Source organism: Copidosoma floridanum, unplaced genomic scaffold (assembly GCF_036245765.1).
Source record: "Copidosoma floridanum isolate Cflo_tuat_1 unplaced genomic scaffold, Cflo_Japanese_pri ptg000011l, whole genome shotgun sequence".
Lineage (NCBI taxonomy): Eukaryota > Metazoa > Arthropoda > Insecta > Hymenoptera > Encyrtidae > Copidosoma > Copidosoma floridanum.
This window is the reverse complement of record NW_028321888.1, coordinates 9,899,341-9,917,691: the sequence shown is the minus strand read 5'-3', so window position 1 is coordinate 9,917,691 and position 18,351 is coordinate 9,899,341. Positions and strand designations below refer to the sequence as shown.

The following is an 18,351-nucleotide window of genomic DNA, read 5'->3' as shown; positions in this document are numbered from 1 at the left end:
ATTTTTTTTCAAATCTCCAGATGTGAACGGTTTTGCTTTTTTCGAGTTGTATCTAGTATTTACTTTTTTAATAAAACTTTTGAGCTTGAAGTATTTGCCGATGTCAATGTCTTTTTCGGTGTGAATCATCGTCCTCAGCATGGAAAATTTTGACCACAGCGTTGGTGGAGGAACAGACTTACTGAGTTCACTAAAGTATGCTAGCAGCACAGGTTCCAAAAAAGAGTTGATTTTTTTCGCCTCCATCCATTCAGTGAAATTCTTATACACGGCCTTGTACTTGGCTTTAGAAGTTTCTGGCAGCGTATCAACAACAGCAGCTTGGGCTGCATCGAGTAACTCCTGCGGTACGCTCTTTTCATCAGACGATTCACTCATTCTCTAATCAAGAAGATCAAAGGAGACACACAATTAACACTGTCATGTATTACTTCTTGCTGAATTTCTAGAACGAGAAACGTAAAAAAATGCAGGTACTTACTATCGCTCCTTTTGTTGATAGAGTTTTTTTGGTTAAAATTGCGATGCGGTTTCCTATCGAGCGGTATCTTGAGTAACGCCTTGAGCAACATAGCCTTCACCGAGAAAATTTTCATTTCAAAATTTTCAAAAAAAGACGAAGTAACGGACTGATAAATAGAACGTTCATAAGGAAAAAAAAGAGTCTTGCTGTCAATCGCCATCCCTGTAGCATCGGCATCGCTACACTCGCGCGTCTACATTACCTACAACACCTATACAGCTGTTTGGTAACTTATACGCATGCGAGAGAAAAAACGATAAATAAAAATAGGGCAAATTTGAGCAAGTATCCCATTCACCCCGCTCGGTGTACATCTTTAATATTTAGTCACAGAATGGTAGCTTCTCTCGATTGAGCCCATAGTGATCTAAATTGGGGTCTAAAAGCTGTTGATTCAAATTGTTTGATTTTAAAGACCTTAGTAAATCTCTGCATTAATTGACTTTGAAAATTTGACCCCTGGTCTGTTTTTATCACTTTGGAACATCCAAACCGGCAAATAAATTCTAACGCAGAATGAGTAGCGACTGTTCCGGCTGTAGCATCGGGTAACAGGAGGGCATCTGAATATTTTTTAAAATTATCCTAGATCGTTAATATGCATTGATTCCCTACTGAGGTCTTCCTACTATATCCATTTCAATAACCTGAAAAGCTTCCTCAGGGGTAGAGGTGATAGTCAAGAGCAATTTAGTTTTGACACAAACTAACTCTTTTCGTCGGCATTCTCCACGTGTTCGTACATACTCCGAAATATCTTCCTTCATTCCGCTCCAGACAAGTTTTTCTCTAATCCTACTGTATGTTTTTGCTATGCCTTTATATCCACTGATCAATGAGTCGCGGGCTTCACTTATTATACCTAATCTATCGTCGTATAAAGTTATACTAACTTCTCCTGTACAGATGGTAAGTCGTAGATCCCTATTTTTCCAGTCTTGTCTTAGTAAATATTCTATTGCTAACCAATGTAGTTTGTCTCAAACGTCCCCTACCTTTACTATACTAACCGTAACTATCCCTAACTGGATCATGGCGTCTCTTAAACTTTTTAACATTCTACAATTGTAACTACTGAGGGGATGTCTTCTGCTTTGTCTTTAACAAATATCGAGAAGATGAATCGTCCATTATCTAGATCAGTCTGTAGTATGGAATCTGTCCCTGGATTTTGGAGTCTCATTGCGTTTAAGTCAATAATTTGCAAGTCTTTTAATTGTTTAAACACTGGTATTTTGTCTCTACAGTCTACTGACATAGAATGGGCGATGTTGTCTTTCCATATGAGTAACTGATCTCTAGAGAATTTGATGTGTTCTACTATGAAAATTAATGCTCTGCTTTTGTCCTCAGTATCAGCGTTATCCTTATCGTTTCTATCTTGCCTATTGTCGTCAGTCTTAATCCTCTTGTTTCCCTTCGTCTCAGCCAACGAATTTCTTACTTCTTCTTTTTCTTTCCTTTTTCCTTTCTCCTTAGGGGCGTCCCTCTGTTCTTTTGTGGGCTCTCTGGCGCCATCATTTCCTTTTTATCTTTCTCCTTTTCCCTCTTCTCCGATCCTCCTTTCATTACCCATCCCACTCGACCAGTTGCCCTGGGTAGAGGTCAAGATAGATCCTTCTTCCTTCCCTTTTCTTTCTTGACTTTCACTCTCTTCTCTTCTTTCACCCCTTTTACTTGTACTCTCTTTTCCATTCATTCTTTTCCCTATGGACTGTCCTTCTATCTTCATCCCACTGGGCCAGTTGCCTTGGGTAAAGGTCAGAACAGACCCTTACTAGTCGGACTCGGGTTTGTTCAAGGCTTCCAAGGCCAAATTTACATGATTATCTGCCGTTCTACTGGGCCAGTTGCCCTGAGTAGAGGGTCCTCCCAGATCTGTTGGCCCCAATAAGAGGGTGTTGTTCAGTCTTAGTCCATTGTTTATTCGTGTAAGGTCGTGGCCTGTGAGTGTTGTTTTTAAGGTAGTCAGATCTGTTTTCTCGGGAGAGTTGGGTCTAGTTAAATCATTGGGGGAATCAGGGGGCGATACCTGGGAGACTTCTATCCAAAATAACTTCTCGATCTGGGTTTCGCAGAAGGGGGGGCGTGGGGGTTGGTACAGGGAGGGATCGGAACGGGATTCCGCGAGAGTGCGTCAGCGTTTAGATTGATCTTACCGGCTTTGTAAATCACGTCGTAATCATATTTATGCAGCTTAATTTTCCATCAAGCTATTCAAAAAATTGGGTCCTTGATTGAATGCAACCACACGAGGGGGCAGTGATCAGTTATTAAAATGAATTTTCGTCCATATACATAGGGTCTGAAGTGCATTACGGAAAAGACCATAGCAAGTATAGTTCCTTTTCTGTAGTTGAATACTTAGTTTCGGCGTCGTTCAGGCTACGCGAGGCATAGGCTATAGGCAAATCGTTTCCGACCCTACCTTGGCTAAATATAGCTCCCAAGGCAAAATCGGAAGCATCTGTGGTGACAATAAAAGGTTTAGTGAAATCAGGATATTGTAACAGAGGTTGAGTGCAGAGAACCTTTTTAAAAATATCAAAAGCTTCGACTTGGGGCTGAGACCATAAAAAAAGGGTTTCTCTCTTTAGTTAGGAGTTTGAAGATTTGGCTATTCTTGAGAAATCTGAGATAAACCGGCTGTAGTACCCCACCGATCTCATGAATTGTTTGATACGTTCTGTATTTCGAGGCGTTAGAAATTCGGCCGCCGCATGAGTCTTATTAGGGTCTGGCTGGACTCCCCTCTCGGAATTTATATGACCTAGATAAGTAACTTCTTTTCTAAGGAACAGACATTTATCCGGTTGCAAGGTTAGACCTGCGGTTCCTAAACGACCAAGTAATTTCTTTAATTTCTCTTATGCTCTTGGAGTGAAGTTGCATAAATTACAATGTCATCAATGTATACAAACAATTAGATGCCCTGAAGGCTACTCAAAATCTCATTCATTAACGCCTGAAAAGTTGCAGGCACCCCCTTAAGGCCCATAGTCATACGCGTATACTATAAGTGTTGGAAAGGGGTAGAGAACGCAGGTTTTGGTGCATCGTTCGGGTCTATCTGTACCTGATGGAAACCAGAAGCCTGATCCAAGGTACAGGAGTATTTACATCCACCTAGCTAATCCAGAATCTTAGTTATATTAGGTAGAGGATAGCAGGATACGCGGATGCAATTGTTTTTTCGTTCAGAACGCGGAAATCAATAACTAATCTCCATTGTTTCTTTCCATGTGAGTCGGGTTTTTTGGGAATATCCATACCAGCGAGTTGTAGGGGGATTCCGATTCTTCGATTATGTCGTTATCTAATGAAATTTGTACCTGTTTCTGGATTTCGTTGTGCAAATAAGGTGAATATCGATATTGTTTTATATTAATAGGTAAGTTATCCGAGGTAAGAATTTGATATTGAACCTTATTTGTTTGACTTAATTTATTCCCGATTAAATGAAACTGGTATGGGAAAAGTGTTACTAATTGAATTACATGATTTTGTTCCTCCTCATTTAGCTCAGCCAAATCCAAGGTTTGTACTATCGCAGATATTCTGTTTTGTTGATCAATCTGTGCTTATTTCTCAGAACTTCCTTTTATGGAACGAACAGGTATAATCGTGTTATAATATGCTTCTAAAGTTACCGGGAGAATAGTAAGGTTGATGTCCTTAGAAGTAATGTTTATAATAAAGAGGTTTGCACATCCGTCCACGTTTTTGACAAGGCATTCGCCTGCGTACACACCAGGTCCAGTTTCTAATATCGGCAGGTACCCATCTCGCTTGGTTATATTATAAACGCGGACTTTGCATAAGGATTTGCTTCTAGCGGGGAGTTAAAATAAATCATGGTGAGTAGCGAAATTTATTGGTTGTGAGCCGATTATTAATTTTTTTTCTGGGAAAGAAAGCACAGCTCCGTGTGTTTCTAAAAACCCTGTTAATAGTTAGTTCGACTCGGGCTAAGGTTCTCATAAGCCTCTGACCAATTCCTGATAGTCCAAAAAATGAGTCGTGAAATACCATAATATTTTTGTTTAATAACTTTTGTTTGATAATGTTTAATTCAGAACCGGTATCAATAAGAAAACAGGATGAATTATAACTTAGTTCGCGGCTTTTTACAAGTATTGTGGGGAGTTTCGACCCTTACGATTTGGCGTCAGTTCTTTCTGGTTATTTTTATTGTGGAGAGGTTTATTATTCGGCTGGTCACAATGAGTATGACTATCATCGGCGGCCAAGGATTGACAGCGTTCCTTATGATCATTATTAGCAGAATTTATTCATGGGGCTAAGCTGAGCATATAATGGTTTATATACTTAGGAGCTATAGAAGTATATATTATACTAAAACTAAATTCCATACAGTTCTAAAAGAGAAATTTCTTTACTGCAGGAATGCAGATCACTTAAGTTAAAATGTATGGGTCTACTAGACTCACAACGTTTTTGGATTTCATATTTATGTATAACCTTATGCATTGTTCATAACTATTTGGTTTCCTTCTTATGCAAAACTTTATTTATTGTATTTAAAAAGGGCGCCTTTCTACTCCATTAATTTGATATGTATATACATACATATGTAATGTATTTAAGTGTGTAATATGATTTTAATTGTATTTGTGTTATAGCAAAAATGTACTCAAACTGCCAATAAAAATTTCATTCAATCAATCAACTAAAAACTAGTTACGGAATACTACTCCAGGGCCGAGAGCGAGAAGAGCACGTTTGGAGCAGTTGGAGCGCTTGGAGCAAGTACGCGTGTTTCGGGCTAGAGACTATAGAGTTCGGAGCACTCCGAGCGCTCCGAACCTCTTAATCGAACAAATCTAATATTGCGGACTGATTGTAAAAATGCATTAGATTGCAGGATTGCACTCGTACTATAAAGAAGAGACTATGGGAAGACAAACATTAGAGTACTTATCAGAGAAGTAAAAAAGAGTTTGATGTTCATACGACATGCTAACTCTGCAGTGTAACTCCAAAGACTGTGGTTTCACGTATTCTTCTACAAGTTCAAACCTAAAATAATGGCTGGTAACTTTTGGCACAGTTCTCATCAGTATGTAGAAGTTTGATTATTTTTATAACCTTTCATATAACTTAGTAAATTTTTTATTGAGTGTTCAACTTAAATGTAAAAGTATATCTAAATCGATCTATCCAATACCTAATTGGGACTTAGGCCCTAATAATAATAATAATAATAATAATAATAATAATAATAATAAATAATTATAAAAATAATACGAATTTACTATTGTTTAGTCAACAATGGTTGCTAGATAAGCAGGATTTGATTAGAGAACGACAGTACGATTTATCCATACTTACTGAAGAGGAATACCAAAAACTGTTCATATTTTTTGCAAACTGTAAGTAGACAAGGTTATTTAATTAAAACCAACAACTAGAATTAATGTTTGAAGGTAGAGTAATTAAGCACAGATATTAAATAATATTAGACAAAACCAAAACAAAGTACTTCAAATTATTTTTCAGTAATACAAGTGCTTGGTGAACAACTAAAATTAAGACAACAAGTTATTGCTACTGCAACAGTATATTTCAAGAGATTTTATGCTCGCAACAGCCTTAAATGCATCGATCCACTATTACTTGCTCCAACCTCGGTATTCTTGGCTTCCAAGGTTGAAGAATTTGGTGTAATTTCTAATACTAGACTGATTTCTACTTGCCAAACAGTTGGTTTGTACACACATTTTATATTTCTAAAGTCAAAAACTAAACTCATATTCATTATTCATTGATTAACATATTTGATTTTACGATGCCTTGAAATGCGTTCCGACAATTATGTTTATGATTTTTTTTCTCGTAAAATTTTGTACAAGTTGGTACAACAATTCAAAAAGTTGTTATAACAAGTTGCAAAATGTTTTTTCATGTTCAGTCAGTTGTAATTGATTACACGTTTATTTTAACCCTCTGTTTTATCTGTTTAGTTAAGAGCAAGTTTAATTATGCCTACACACAAGAATTTCCATACAGGACAAATCATATTCTGGAGTGTGAATTTTATTTACTTGAACATCTTGATTGTTGCTTGATAGTCTATCAACCTTATCGCCCATTACTTACTCTAATTCAAGATGTAGGTCCTGATGATCAACTACTCACCCTGGCTTGGCGCATAATTAATGATAGCCTCCGCACAGATGTATGTTTACTATATCCACCCTATCAAATAGCAATTGGTGAGTGATAAATGATCATTATTAAGATTTTTTTTTTTTTTACGTCAGTTACAGAAAAATTTTTATGTTTCAGGCTGTTTACAAATAGCTTGTGTAATATTACAAAAAGATCTTAAGTCATGGTTTGCTGAACTTAATGCAGATATGGAAAAAATTCAAGAAATAGCCAGGTATATTATTAATTTGTATGAATTATGGAAAACTTATGATGAAAAGAAAGAAATTCAGGCTTTACTGAATAAAATGCCTAAACCAAAAGCTGCCCCACAACGTTAAGTGACTTTCCAACCAGCGAGATTTTTAGAACGCTTGGTTCGAATTTTCGGGATTTTAGTTCAAATATGAATACTATTTTAAATTGTGAATGTAAATTTTTTTTTTTTAGAATTAATAAAGGATATTTTCTACATAAACTGTTTTACTATTACTAAGAAGAAGTTCGCACAACATTTTTGTATTTATATTTTACAAGAACTTTATTTGATATTTGGTATAAAAATTTAATACTACATACGTACAAAATGTAATTAGCTACATTAGCTTGTACAAAGCATATTTACACAAAAAATACGTATTTACATGAATGACTTAATTAGCTCCTTTGTTGTATCGTTTCCAAAACTTTTTCACGTCGTCATGGCCAGCCTTTGTCACAACCATCGTTCGTTTTCTGAAATTAATATTTCGTTCAGTAACGTCACATATTTTATGGTAACATTTCTATTATAATTTACCTTTCACTTTGCCAAATTAAAACACCCAAAGATAATGCATGATCTCTAAGAACTTCAAAGTCTGTTTGAGAGTGAAATTGACTGTACAAAACGCCTTCGTTAAATATGAATCGGTTTCTTTCATTTTCCCAAAGCTTGATTTGATCCACAACTGTTGGGGGAAGAGGTGGAGGCCCAGCCTCAATCATTTTATTGTGTGCATGTTGATTCAAATATCCAACAATTTGAGAAGCAGTAATACCACTTTTAAGGGCCCGTCGAATGGACTCTCTAGTTAATACTGCTACTACAAGATTTGGAAATCTGTAAAAAGCAATCACATAGAGTGGCCATTAAATAATAAAAGATGTCAATGAACAACGTCAAATCACCTATAAAGTAGGTCACAAAATAAACCAATCAATGCCACTTGTAAGTTTGAATTCGTGTAGGCATACACCCTGTAATTTGTTTCAACAATGACATAACGTTCTTTTTCCAAATCTTGTGAAAGTGGTTTATTCTGACCAGTTGCAATATTCAATGCCAGGCGAGTGGGATAAAATCTATGGACCAAATTTCGTCAATATAAAAATCAATCATCTCAGATTTTAATTTTTAGAGGAAAATAAAAAATTTACCGTCCCGCTTTTCTTTTGCGTTGGTAAACAAGACCAAATTCTCTCAAGTGCTGCAAAAACGTCAGAAGGCCGTCTGACATGCCTTGTGTGCTGTAATCCTTGCCAAGAGTAGAAAAGTTCAGTTGAAAAAGGAAAGTCAGGCACTCAACCAAGTCTAAGCCCCTAGCTTCCACAGTATCAAGATATTGCAGAATAAAGTACCAAACCTTAGAAGGGAAGAGAGAAAAAGTAGCAAAAAAATGAAACCATAGGTAAAATGCCTGTTTAACGAACAGTACTCAAAGACGATTAGTTATGCAGATTATTCACCTGAGCTGAAGTATCTAGCAGTAAAAATTGAAAGCCAGCTTGCGTAATGATGGGACTGCCATCATCCTCATCACGTTTCATGAGACCAGCATGCAGCAATATCCTGACAGCGTCAGCAGATATGCCTGTTGCATCAAATTAGACGTGAACAATTACCTAGCAAACTACTAACAAAAACTGTTGCATGGGATTAAAGCTACCCCATACCTATCTAATAAGTATGCACCAAAAACTGAGCACATCGTCTGTCTGTCTGCCTACCTTCCTGCTGCTGAGAGCCAACCATGTAGTGCAAGACACACTCCCACCTCTCGAGGGCATATGAGTCAAGAAAGGCGACGTCCCGGGGCTTACTGTCTGTTTCGAGTTGGCTGGACATGGTCCATGGCGCGCCACCTCCTAGTAAAACGATCTTGAGGTTTTTACGGAGAGAATGGTTAAGGGTCCATCCAGGCAGACCACCAGGGATAGCAGCCTCCTTCCAAATGCTAAGCTCATTAAGGGCTTGAACGACGGCCAGGTGATCGTCGACATGAAGCTTTGAGCACCAAGAAGCTATCACAGCTTGGGGAACCGGCTGCTCGACAAACAACAGCCGCATCACATAGTGTCGCGCTATCTCGGGGAGCTCGCGATACACAGCTAAACATATCGGTGGATTTCCATAAAGCCGATTTAGCATCTCTGGTGACCTTGACTTGAGATACTCGTGCAGGTCCTTACATTGTAATCCAGACGGCTGCAACAGGTTGCGTCCGCTTACTACTGCAGAGGTCATCACTATATTGCTGTGAAATCGAAGATCTTGATATAACATATTTATATACATATACAATGCAAGATCAGTAAACGTTCAAGATCAATGTTTATTTACTCAGCCTTGGAGAGTATAAGTGAGATATTCAGAATTCTTCTTTACTTTGCACAACCTCGAATAAAATGTCGTTTTAATTAAACTTAATTAGAGCAAACCAAATAGTGTTCGAGTTCCCAACTCCCTATACGCACATTACAGCAACAAATAAGTTTTATTTTTCATGATTTATTTCGTTGTTTACGTATATGAGCAGTATAACCTTCAATTCATTTAGTATAAGACCACTAGGTATATAGTGGCATTATGATACCAGACGCGAGAGAGAGTCCGAGTTCCGGTACATCCTGTCTCTCGGTGTGTCCCATAAGTTAGAGCAGGGGCCGTACCATATAACTTTTTTTGCTTTGCAGGCCTATGTTATAACATGGGTCGATGTACTGAAAAATAGTTACATGGTACGACCCCAGTAGTTCAAGGTTCAAGCGCACAAAATTTTAACTTTTGCCACTCTTTTAAATAAACAATTATTAATAAATAACACAAGCGTCTATTACCTGATGACCCGGGGCGCTTACTGGCCACTCTTTTAAATAAATAATTATTAGTAAATAACACAAGCGCCTATCACCCAATGACCCGGGGCGCTTACTGGCCACTCTGTTAAATAAATAATTATTAGTAAATAACACAAGCGCCTATCACCTAATAACCCGGGGTGTTTACTGGCCACTCTTTTAAATAAATAATTATTAGTAACACAAGCGCCTATCACCTGATGACCCGGGGCGCTTACTGGCCACTCTTTTAAATAAACAATTATTAATAAATAACACAAGCGCCTATAACCCAATGACCCGGGGCGCTTACTGGCCACTCTGTTAAATAAATAATTATTAGTAAATAACACAAGCGCCTATCACCTAATAACCCGGGGTGTTTACTGGCCACTCTTTTAAATAAATAATTATTAGTAAATAACACAAGCGCCTATCACCTGATGACCCGGGGCGCTTACTGGCCACTCTTCTAAATAAACAATTATTAATAAATAACACAAGCGCCTATAACCCAATGACCCGGGGCGCTTACTGGCCACTCTGTTAAATAATCAATTAATAATAACACAAGCGCCTATCACCTCATGACCCGGGGCGCTTACTAGCTACTATTGAATAATAAATTATCAAGTAATTACAAGAGCGCTAATTAAAAAGATCTTTGTCGTACTAGATAGGCAATCAAAATTGTGATATAATTAATATGTTATCGATCAACTTTTTATCATTTAATAGTGTTGCAAACAAGTGTCCTGGATCCTCAGGAAGAAGGTGCTTGACATACTTATGAATAATTATTTATTTACTAGATTTGCAATTAGCGCCCCAGGTAATACGGTGATAGGCGCTTGTGTTATTTATTAATAATTATTTATTTAACAGTTTTGCCAGGAAGCGCCCTGGGTCATCAGGTGATAGGCGCTTGTGTTATTTATTAATAATTATTTATTTAACAGAGTGGCCAGTAAGCGCCCCGGGTATTTAGGTGATAAGCGCTTGTGTTATTAATAATTATTTATTTAAAAGAGTGGCCAGTAAGCGCCCCGGGTCATCAGGTGATAGGCGCTTGTGTTATTTATTAATAATTGTTTATTTAAAAGAGTGGCCAGTAAGCGCCCTGGGTCATTGGGTGATAGGCGCTTGTGTTATTTACTAATAATTATTTATGTAACAGAGTTGCCAGTAAGCGTTCTGGGTCATCAGGTGATAGGCGCTTGTGTTATTTACTAATAATTATTTATTTAACAGAGTGGCCAGTAAGCGCCCCGGGTCATCAGGTGATGGATGCTTGTGTTATTGGACCTTATTTGAATCTCGCGCGTCACCTTTGGTACTAATTTTTTTTTGATCTAGTGATTTCCCACGTCAGAGAGGTTGGGTCCTAGAGAATTCCCAAATCTGGCCGGAAAAATATGAAAATATCCCATCGCTGATTTTGTAACGCTCTAAAAGTGTGCGCCCGCGCAGTCTGCCTTTTGGAATACCCTCTACATTTTCTCATTCTATGACTGTGAGCCAGGTGGATCCATAGCAAGGCTGCCAGATTTTAGGGAGTTCGCCGCATGCGCAGTGCGCAATCACCCTTTCTCTATAGAGCAAGCTGGAGCGGGAGAGTCCCCCTACCCATACCTTTAACCTAAGCCCCGCCCACTTCTCACAACTTAAGTATGACATCTTGTCTAGTAGGAGTACAATCGACGATAGCCGCGCGGGCTAAGTCTTTTGCCCCAGCCAAACTTGCCAGCTTTCGAATCTCTCTGATGATTTTTTTTTTTTTTTTTTTTTTTTTTAATGTACGTTATACATAAAGTGTTACAACACGTTTATGTAAATAATTATATGTATAACGTTTTAATAGTAAGACATAATTTTAAAAAATACTATGTACAAGACAAGGTAAGTAAAATTATAAAACAAAACATTCGTCACTTATTAAGGAAATAAAAACATTATTATTTAGTGAGTTAAGTGTCGAATTATGATAATTAAAGTATTATTTAGTATTTAAAAATTACCAAACGACACGTCTTGATCATTGTTAATTTAATTCACTATTACATTAAAAAAAACAAGTGCGCGCGAGTCCACGAGCCAAGGATTCACGCTGAATACGCGCAAAAAGTAAACAAGACCAGTAGTTCACAGCCTTGAAAACAAAGTATATGCGTTAAAGTTTCGCATCTGCAGAATACGTTACAGCGTACAATACATATGATCTACACTACTATTTTTTGTTGACTAACTTTAATTCCAGTTTTAAAATGTTTACGAAAAGAATAATGGTTCTAACGTTGCTACCTTGACGTCAATTAACCCTGCAACTTATGTTAAATGATTTTCTTAATTTTGTTGCCTAGTCCTTGTTTTCTTTATTTTTATTTATTTATTTTTTTCTTAATTTCGAACGTGAATGTAAATAAATTACCGCGCGCGTAATGTGGCCACAGTAAATGTGCCGGTCTCAAGCCTGGAGAAACTACAGAGAGAGCGTGCTGTAATAAACATACTCTAAGCGAAAAAAAAGTTGTTTACTTATTAAACAACAACTAAAAATTCATATATTTTATTAATTATACTGTCTGAAATCAGCATGAATTTTTTCACTATTTTTTGTCGAGTGATTTTAGGATACATATAGAAAAATATTGAGAAATTGCAGCATGAGCTTTTATGGCAATCCATATTTTTCGACGAGACGTATTTCCAAGAATAAATACTTGTAGCGAAGTAAGTTATTAATGATACACGAATCAAAAAAAAGGTCGTGCAATTCGGGACAGATTAATGTATTAAACAGTGTTGCTTACCGACCATAATAATGTAATAGTGAATTAAATTAACAATGATCAAGACGTGTCGTTTGGTAATTTTTAAATACTAAATAATACTTTAATTATCATAATTCGACACTTAACTCACAAAATAATAATGTTTTTATTTCCTTAATAAGTGACGAATATTTTGTTTTATAATTTTACTTACCTTGTCTTGTACATAGTATTTTTTAAAATTATGTCTTAGTATTAAAACGTTATACATATAATTATTTACATAAACGTGTTGTAACACTTTATGTATAACGTACATTAAAAAAAAAAAAAAAAAAAAAAAAAAAAAAAAAAAATCATCAGAGAGATTCGAAAGCTGGCAAGTTTGGCTGGGGCAAAAGACTTAGCCCGCGCGGCTATCGTCGATTGTACTCCTACTAGACAAGATGTCATACTTAAGTTGTGAGAAGTGGGCGGGGCTTAGGTTAAAGGTACGGGTAGGGGGACTCTCCCGCTCCAGCTTGCTCTATAGAGAAAGGGTGATTGCGCACTGCGCATGCGGCGAACTCCCTAAAATCTGGGAGCCTTGATCCATAGACATGTAAAAAATAGACTGCTCATTCTTATGTACGGCGCTGAAGCACAAGTAGAAAGACACACAACATCGAACGTGTATACCTGTTTCTCGCGCACATTGCCAACGGTGAGGATCAGTAAACCAAGGCGAGAGAGACAGATATACACGTTCAATGTTGCGTCTCTAGTCTCTTTCTACTTGTGCTTCAGCGCCGTACATGAGAACGAGCAGTCTATTTCTTATATGTCTATGATGAAGAGTAGAAAGTAGACTACTGACCACTGTTCACTGTTGAACTTACTGTTTGTGCCTTAACTAAACCTGGATAGAATAATACTAAAATGGAATAAGCAACCTTATTTACCATTGTTTATACTACTAAATTTTATGCAAACAAAATGCCAAAAACTTGTTTTATGTGTGGTGTTGAATACGACGGCTCCAAAAAGCGAGCATTTCATGTGTAAGTAAACATTATTAGAATGAATTGTGCATAAAAATACTTTTTCGTCATAAGCATTAATTTTGCAGTTTCCCTAAAGACCCAGAAAGAAAGAAAGAGTGGCTTTCAATCGTAGGCAAGGAATCTTGTTACAAAGGAGCTGTCATATGTGGTGATCACTTTTCTGAAAGCGAATATCATGATACAGATGGATATACTACCCGCCGACGTCTACTTTCAACAGCTGTGCCTAAACGGGTAATACATGATGTGTCTGTAAGTGATCCTTCAAATCGTAATGACTTATCATCAAAACAAACATTCGAGCAAGAAGATTCAAGTACTACAGGAAGTAGTATCAGCAATGATATAACAAGTTCCTCTGAAAGTCTTGAAAAAGATCCAAGCACGAGTGACGATGATTTTTCTTGTGATGAAGTTCTTTCATCACCTTCAGATGAAAGGTAATTATTTAAAATAACAGACTATTTTTTAAATTCCTCAATCAATGATGAGAAATTTGACTTACTTGTTCCACTCCAAAAGCAAAAAAAATCTGTGCAAAACTACTTGCTACTTTCTCTTCCATCAGTGATAACAAATAACTATATTATATATACTATTATAGTAATTGATAATTAGAAAGAACATTCTTTAATTATGAATTTTGATAACTTGACATGTGACAACCTTTTTTTATAGATCAAGTGATGCAGAATCAATAAAAAAATTCTCTAGAAAAAAGAAATCCGCAGCATCTAGTAATTATCAGTCTCCAGTAAAAAGGTTAAATTTTTTATTCAAAAAAATTATACAAAGACTTCTAACACTTAAGAATAATATTTTTATCCATTGCAAAAATTTACAGACAGAAGAAGTACACCCGTCCTGTATCTGACGATGACAAGATTTTTGTCAATATCTCAAATACTGAAAAAGAATGTTTTACGCGCCAAAATTTCAATTCTGATCATGATTGGCACAAATTTTTGAAGCATGTAGCTCATCAAAATGAAGAAAGTAAAATTTTCAGACAGAAATGTTCAAGATTGAAAAAAAAAGTAAATAGTTATAGTACTTTAGTAGAGAAACTCAGGAGTAAAAATCTTCTAGCAGGTTTTGCAATCGACAATATTAATGTAAAACTAACTTATTATAACCCATGTTAACTCTAATTTGAATGATCAAACTGTACATATGGGAATGAAACCGTTGTTTTTTATATTCAATAAAGTTAGATTGTAACAATCAGTTTTTTTTACTTTTAAAAGTTTTTGAATTATTGCAAATTTTGAAGAGAATCACTAAAACAACACTAAATTTAACAACTGTGTTTTCTGAATATTTATAATACCAAGAAATCCTGAAAGTTCGTTCTGGGCAAATCTGAAGCTACAATGTCGTCACTGAAAAGCGAAACAGAATATTTTTATAGAAATCTCTGCCTTTTATATCAAAAAACCTTTTAATTACAATTATTAATTTTACAGAAAAAGTTGAAACTATGTATAGTAATCTTACAGAAGACATTTTTCAAGATAGTTTGTAAGTATAGATGTCGTGTAGACATCTTGTTTATTTCAAATATAAGGAATTTAACCTCTCAAATTTCTTACAAATGTCTTTCAGATGGGTATGAGAAGTCTACAAAACATGTATCTACTAAAAATCTTGAGAAAATGTATTAACTTTGAATTCTTACTCTCCAGAAACATATAACTGTATGTCAGAGAAGAATATTAAAACAATCTTTCTCATTATTCTAGTCTCAAACGTTGGATGAGTTTTGATTTGAAGCCAGATATTTCGGAGGAAACGTTAGTGAAAATTTCAAAAATAGTTCAAACAAAGAAAAACATTTAGTGTTCAATCTGATTTAAGATGAAAAGTGTATACACAAGCATGTAGATGAGAATCAACAAGCCTACGTGAACGTCACGTGACCTACGCAATATACATAGCCCAAGTCGAGCATTGCCAAAGACGGTTCACGGTACCCACAACGCACGAAAATTAAAAATTGCAATATTAATAACACAAGCGCCTATCACCCGGTGACCCGAAGCGCTTACTGGCCACTCTATCAAATAAATAGTTATTAATAATTAACACAAGCGCCTATCACCTCTTAACCCGGGGCGCTTATTGCAAATCTTGCAAATAAATAATTATCAATAAATAAGTAAAGCACCTATTTTCTGATGACCCAGGACACTTATTGGCCACACTATTGAATAATAAAAAGTTAATTGATAACATATGTTAGCAATTCAAAATTTCGATTGGTTGTCTAGTACGACAAATATCTTTTTAATTGGTGCTCTTGTAAGTGATTGATAACACAGGTCTGCAAATAAAGTGGTTTGAGTTGTCATGAGAAAGTGAAGGGTCATTACCGAAGTAATTTTTTGTGTAGAATCATAATCCGAAATCCGAATCGCTCTATCACGTCAGGATTTTGAGATATCCTAACCTATAAGTACCAAAATCGCGATTTTTGGCTATATTTGAGGTTATGTAGCATCGCAATATTTTTTTTCTCAAAAATCGACCAATGACACTGTAAAGTAGAAGTCGTATTCTTTAAAATGCCGTTGAGTTTACTCAAATAGCTTATTTATGCATTGAGATATTCCATTGACGAATCCTGAACTTAAAAATAACCGTCCAAAACTGTCCAGTAAATTTGTGGATTTGTGGGGTTAGGATTTATGTGGGGTTTGTGCGTTTGTGGATTTGGGGTAAAATTTAGGTAAAAGAAATTATGCGAAAGGACAAACGTTACAATATGCATATGTATATATTTCCTCATGAGGAAAATCAAAATATACAATACTTTTAGATCGATTTTGGTGACTTTCACACCCTTTGCACCCCCCCCCTTTCAGGTGCTCATGGGTGGTTCTTTCTGTTATAAGTTTGTGTAAAATTTTTTCTCACATTACTAAACCTATTTAGATAAAACTATACAGAAATATGTAGAAAGTCAGGAGTTACAATACTTTTAGGCCGTTTTGATGGTTTTGGGTGCTGAAACGTAATGCTTATTAATTTTTGGTTTTAAAGAACCTATCGATGAAAAAAAAATTAATAAAAATGTAGGATCTAGAAAATCAACATGAGTATCCAATTTCAATATTAAAAACCGTAGAATCATATGTACATTTCAAGAGTAACGAAAAACATGAAACTCAAAAACTTCAAAATGGAATATCTCAATGTAGAAATAAGCTATTTGAGTAAACTCAACGGCATTTTAAAGAACACGACTTCTACTTTACAGTGTCATTGGTGGATTTTTGAGAAGAAAGAATATTGCGATGCTACATAACCTCAAATATAGCCAAAAATCGCGATTTTGGCACTTTTAGGTTAAGATATCTCAAAATCCTGACGTGATAAAGCGATTCGGATGCCAGATTCTGATTCTACACATAAAATTACTTCCAAAATGACCCTTCACTTTCTCATAACAAAACCATGTTGACCTGTGTAATTTATTATTTAATAGTGGCCAGTAAGCGCCCCGGGTCATTGGGTGATAGACGCTTGCGTTATTAATATTACAATTTTTAATTTTCGCGCGTTGTGGTTGTGGGTACCAATGCCCCTTTAGGGCTCGGGCACATGGAACCGCGTAAAGCCTATCGCGTATCACGTAAAATTATAGGATCAGGGAAATTTAGGTAAAGTACGCTTTACGCGAAAATAAAGTATGCAACCTGTAAATACAGTCAGCAGCTAATGTTAACAACAACAATTACAGTATTAATTGTATAATTAATCGAATTTCTGACATGGATGAAAAATAAATCGTAAAAACTTTGGGCAAACTGTGGAAAGTCTGTACGACCTATGCAATGACCCAATATCGCAAAGAAAAAGTGAGAAGTGTAATGATTAAGCTGTAAGAAATGTATTAACGGCTTTCAAATAAAAAGAAGTATATACTTGAAAACTTTTTTTTTTACATTGCGCAGGTTAGAATTCACTTGCGTTGAGAACTTCGAAAGTTTTTTTTGTTGATAAGACAGCAGATTGGTCAACTCCCCTCTACTTTACACTTACGTGGTACGCGAGACTTTTACGCCTTTTCTATGTGACCACAAAGCGGCTTACACCTAACTTTCCTTACTTTTACGCAATACGCTTTACGCTTTACGCGGTTCCATGTGCCCGAGCCCTTACTGCTGTCTGCTCGGCGGAACATTCTCCCTAGATCGCATAGCTATATATAGCTATATATACGATCTAGGGAAAAAGTTCTGATGTTGAATCCGGCTAACACAACGCTGATAGCGACGAAAAAGTGAAACTTGCCCGATCGGAAATCGTACCGTGGCTGTAACGGGGGCCTAGCTATGCTATGGGCTTCCGTTACAACCACGTTACGATTTTCGATCGGGTGGTCACCAAAATGTACAGATGACAGACCACAGCTAAGAGGGAAAACTTGCAGGTCAGAACAATTTTAGGGTTACTTGACAAATATATGTATGCACACGTTGATGGCATCCATCGTCTGCATGCTTCGGCACCCGAGTTGCACTAAATTCTCACCATGGACGCTTAGATCGTTTCGGATATCCCCTTCAACGCCTGCACCCAGCGAATGTTGCAAAATAACAGTAATTCTTATTTTGGTTAGATAAGGCTGACCAACGGTCGAGAAACCCTCAGTTCATCATTTTATGGATGCAAAGGGTATTTCTATTTTAGAATAATGATGATTTAAACAACTCATTTTAATACACATCGGTATACCTCA

General features: G+C 36.4%; 2 protein-coding genes and 1 long non-coding RNA gene across 3 annotated transcripts; 2 read left to right on the top strand and 1 right to left on the bottom strand.

Annotated features, from left to right (window-relative positions):
- The first annotated feature begins 5,329 nt into the window (after positions 1–5,329).
- CycC (cyclin C) lies at positions 5,330–7,152 on the top strand. Its single transcript, XM_014353505.3, has 5 exons — positions 5,330–5,603; positions 5,810–5,916; positions 6,044–6,250; positions 6,508–6,759; positions 6,833–7,152. Exons 1-5 carry the CDS (start codon positions 5,572–5,574, stop codon positions 7,033–7,035), a joined length of 801 nt encoding a protein of 266 aa, XP_014208991.2. The 5' UTR covers positions 5,330–5,571; the 3' UTR covers positions 7,036–7,152.
- A 99-nt stretch (positions 7,153–7,251) lies between these two features.
- On the bottom strand, positions 7,252–9,542 carry mrn (general transcription factor IIH subunit 4 marionette). The gene is made up of 7 exons (XM_014353499.2): positions 9,297–9,542; positions 8,684–9,210; positions 8,423–8,547; positions 8,114–8,319; positions 7,865–8,038; positions 7,494–7,796; positions 7,252–7,429 (listed from the first exon to the last, which is right to left on the bottom strand). The coding sequence occupies exons 2-7, from the start codon at positions 9,198–9,200 to the stop codon at positions 7,348–7,350; spliced, it is 1,407 nt and encodes a 468-aa protein (XP_014208985.2). The 5' UTR covers positions 9,201–9,210; positions 9,297–9,542; the 3' UTR covers positions 7,252–7,347.
- A 3,834-nt stretch (positions 9,543–13,376) lies between these two features.
- On the top strand, positions 13,377–14,831 carry LOC106639751 (uncharacterized). The gene is made up of 4 exons (XR_001338997.2): positions 13,377–13,604; positions 13,673–14,047; positions 14,286–14,369; positions 14,452–14,831. It is a non-coding gene; the product is annotated as an uncharacterized LOC106639751 (long non-coding RNA).
- Positions 14,832–18,351: the final 3,520 nt, after the last annotated feature.

What these genes read in the sequence shown, in the direction of transcription:
- CycC (XM_014353505.3), top strand. Translation starts at nt 5,572, where the DNA reads ATGGCTGGTAACTTTTGGCACAGTTCTCATCA. An exon ending in GTTCATATTTTTTGCAAACT is followed by an intron (nt 5,917 to 6,043) that starts GTAAGTAGACAA and finishes ATTATTTTTCAG; the next exon opens with TAATACAAGTGCTTGGTGAA. An exon ending in TTCTACTTGCCAAACAGTTG is followed by an intron (nt 6,251 to 6,507) that starts GTTTGTACACAC and finishes TTATCTGTTTAG; the next exon opens with TTAAGAGCAAGTTTAATTAT.
- mrn (XM_014353499.2), bottom strand. Translation starts at nt 9,200, where the DNA reads ATGACCTCTGCAGTAGTAAGCGGACGCAACCTGTTGCAGCCGTCTGGA. An exon ending in TGGCTCTCAGCAGCAGGAAG is followed by an intron (nt 8,548 to 8,683) that starts GTAGGCAGACAG and finishes TTGATGCAACAG; the next exon opens with GCATATCTGCTGACGCTGTC. An exon ending in TTTTGTGACCTACTTTATAG is followed by an intron (nt 7,797 to 7,864) that starts GTGATTTGACGT and finishes TGCTTTTTACAG; the next exon opens with ATTTCCAAATCTTGTAGTAG.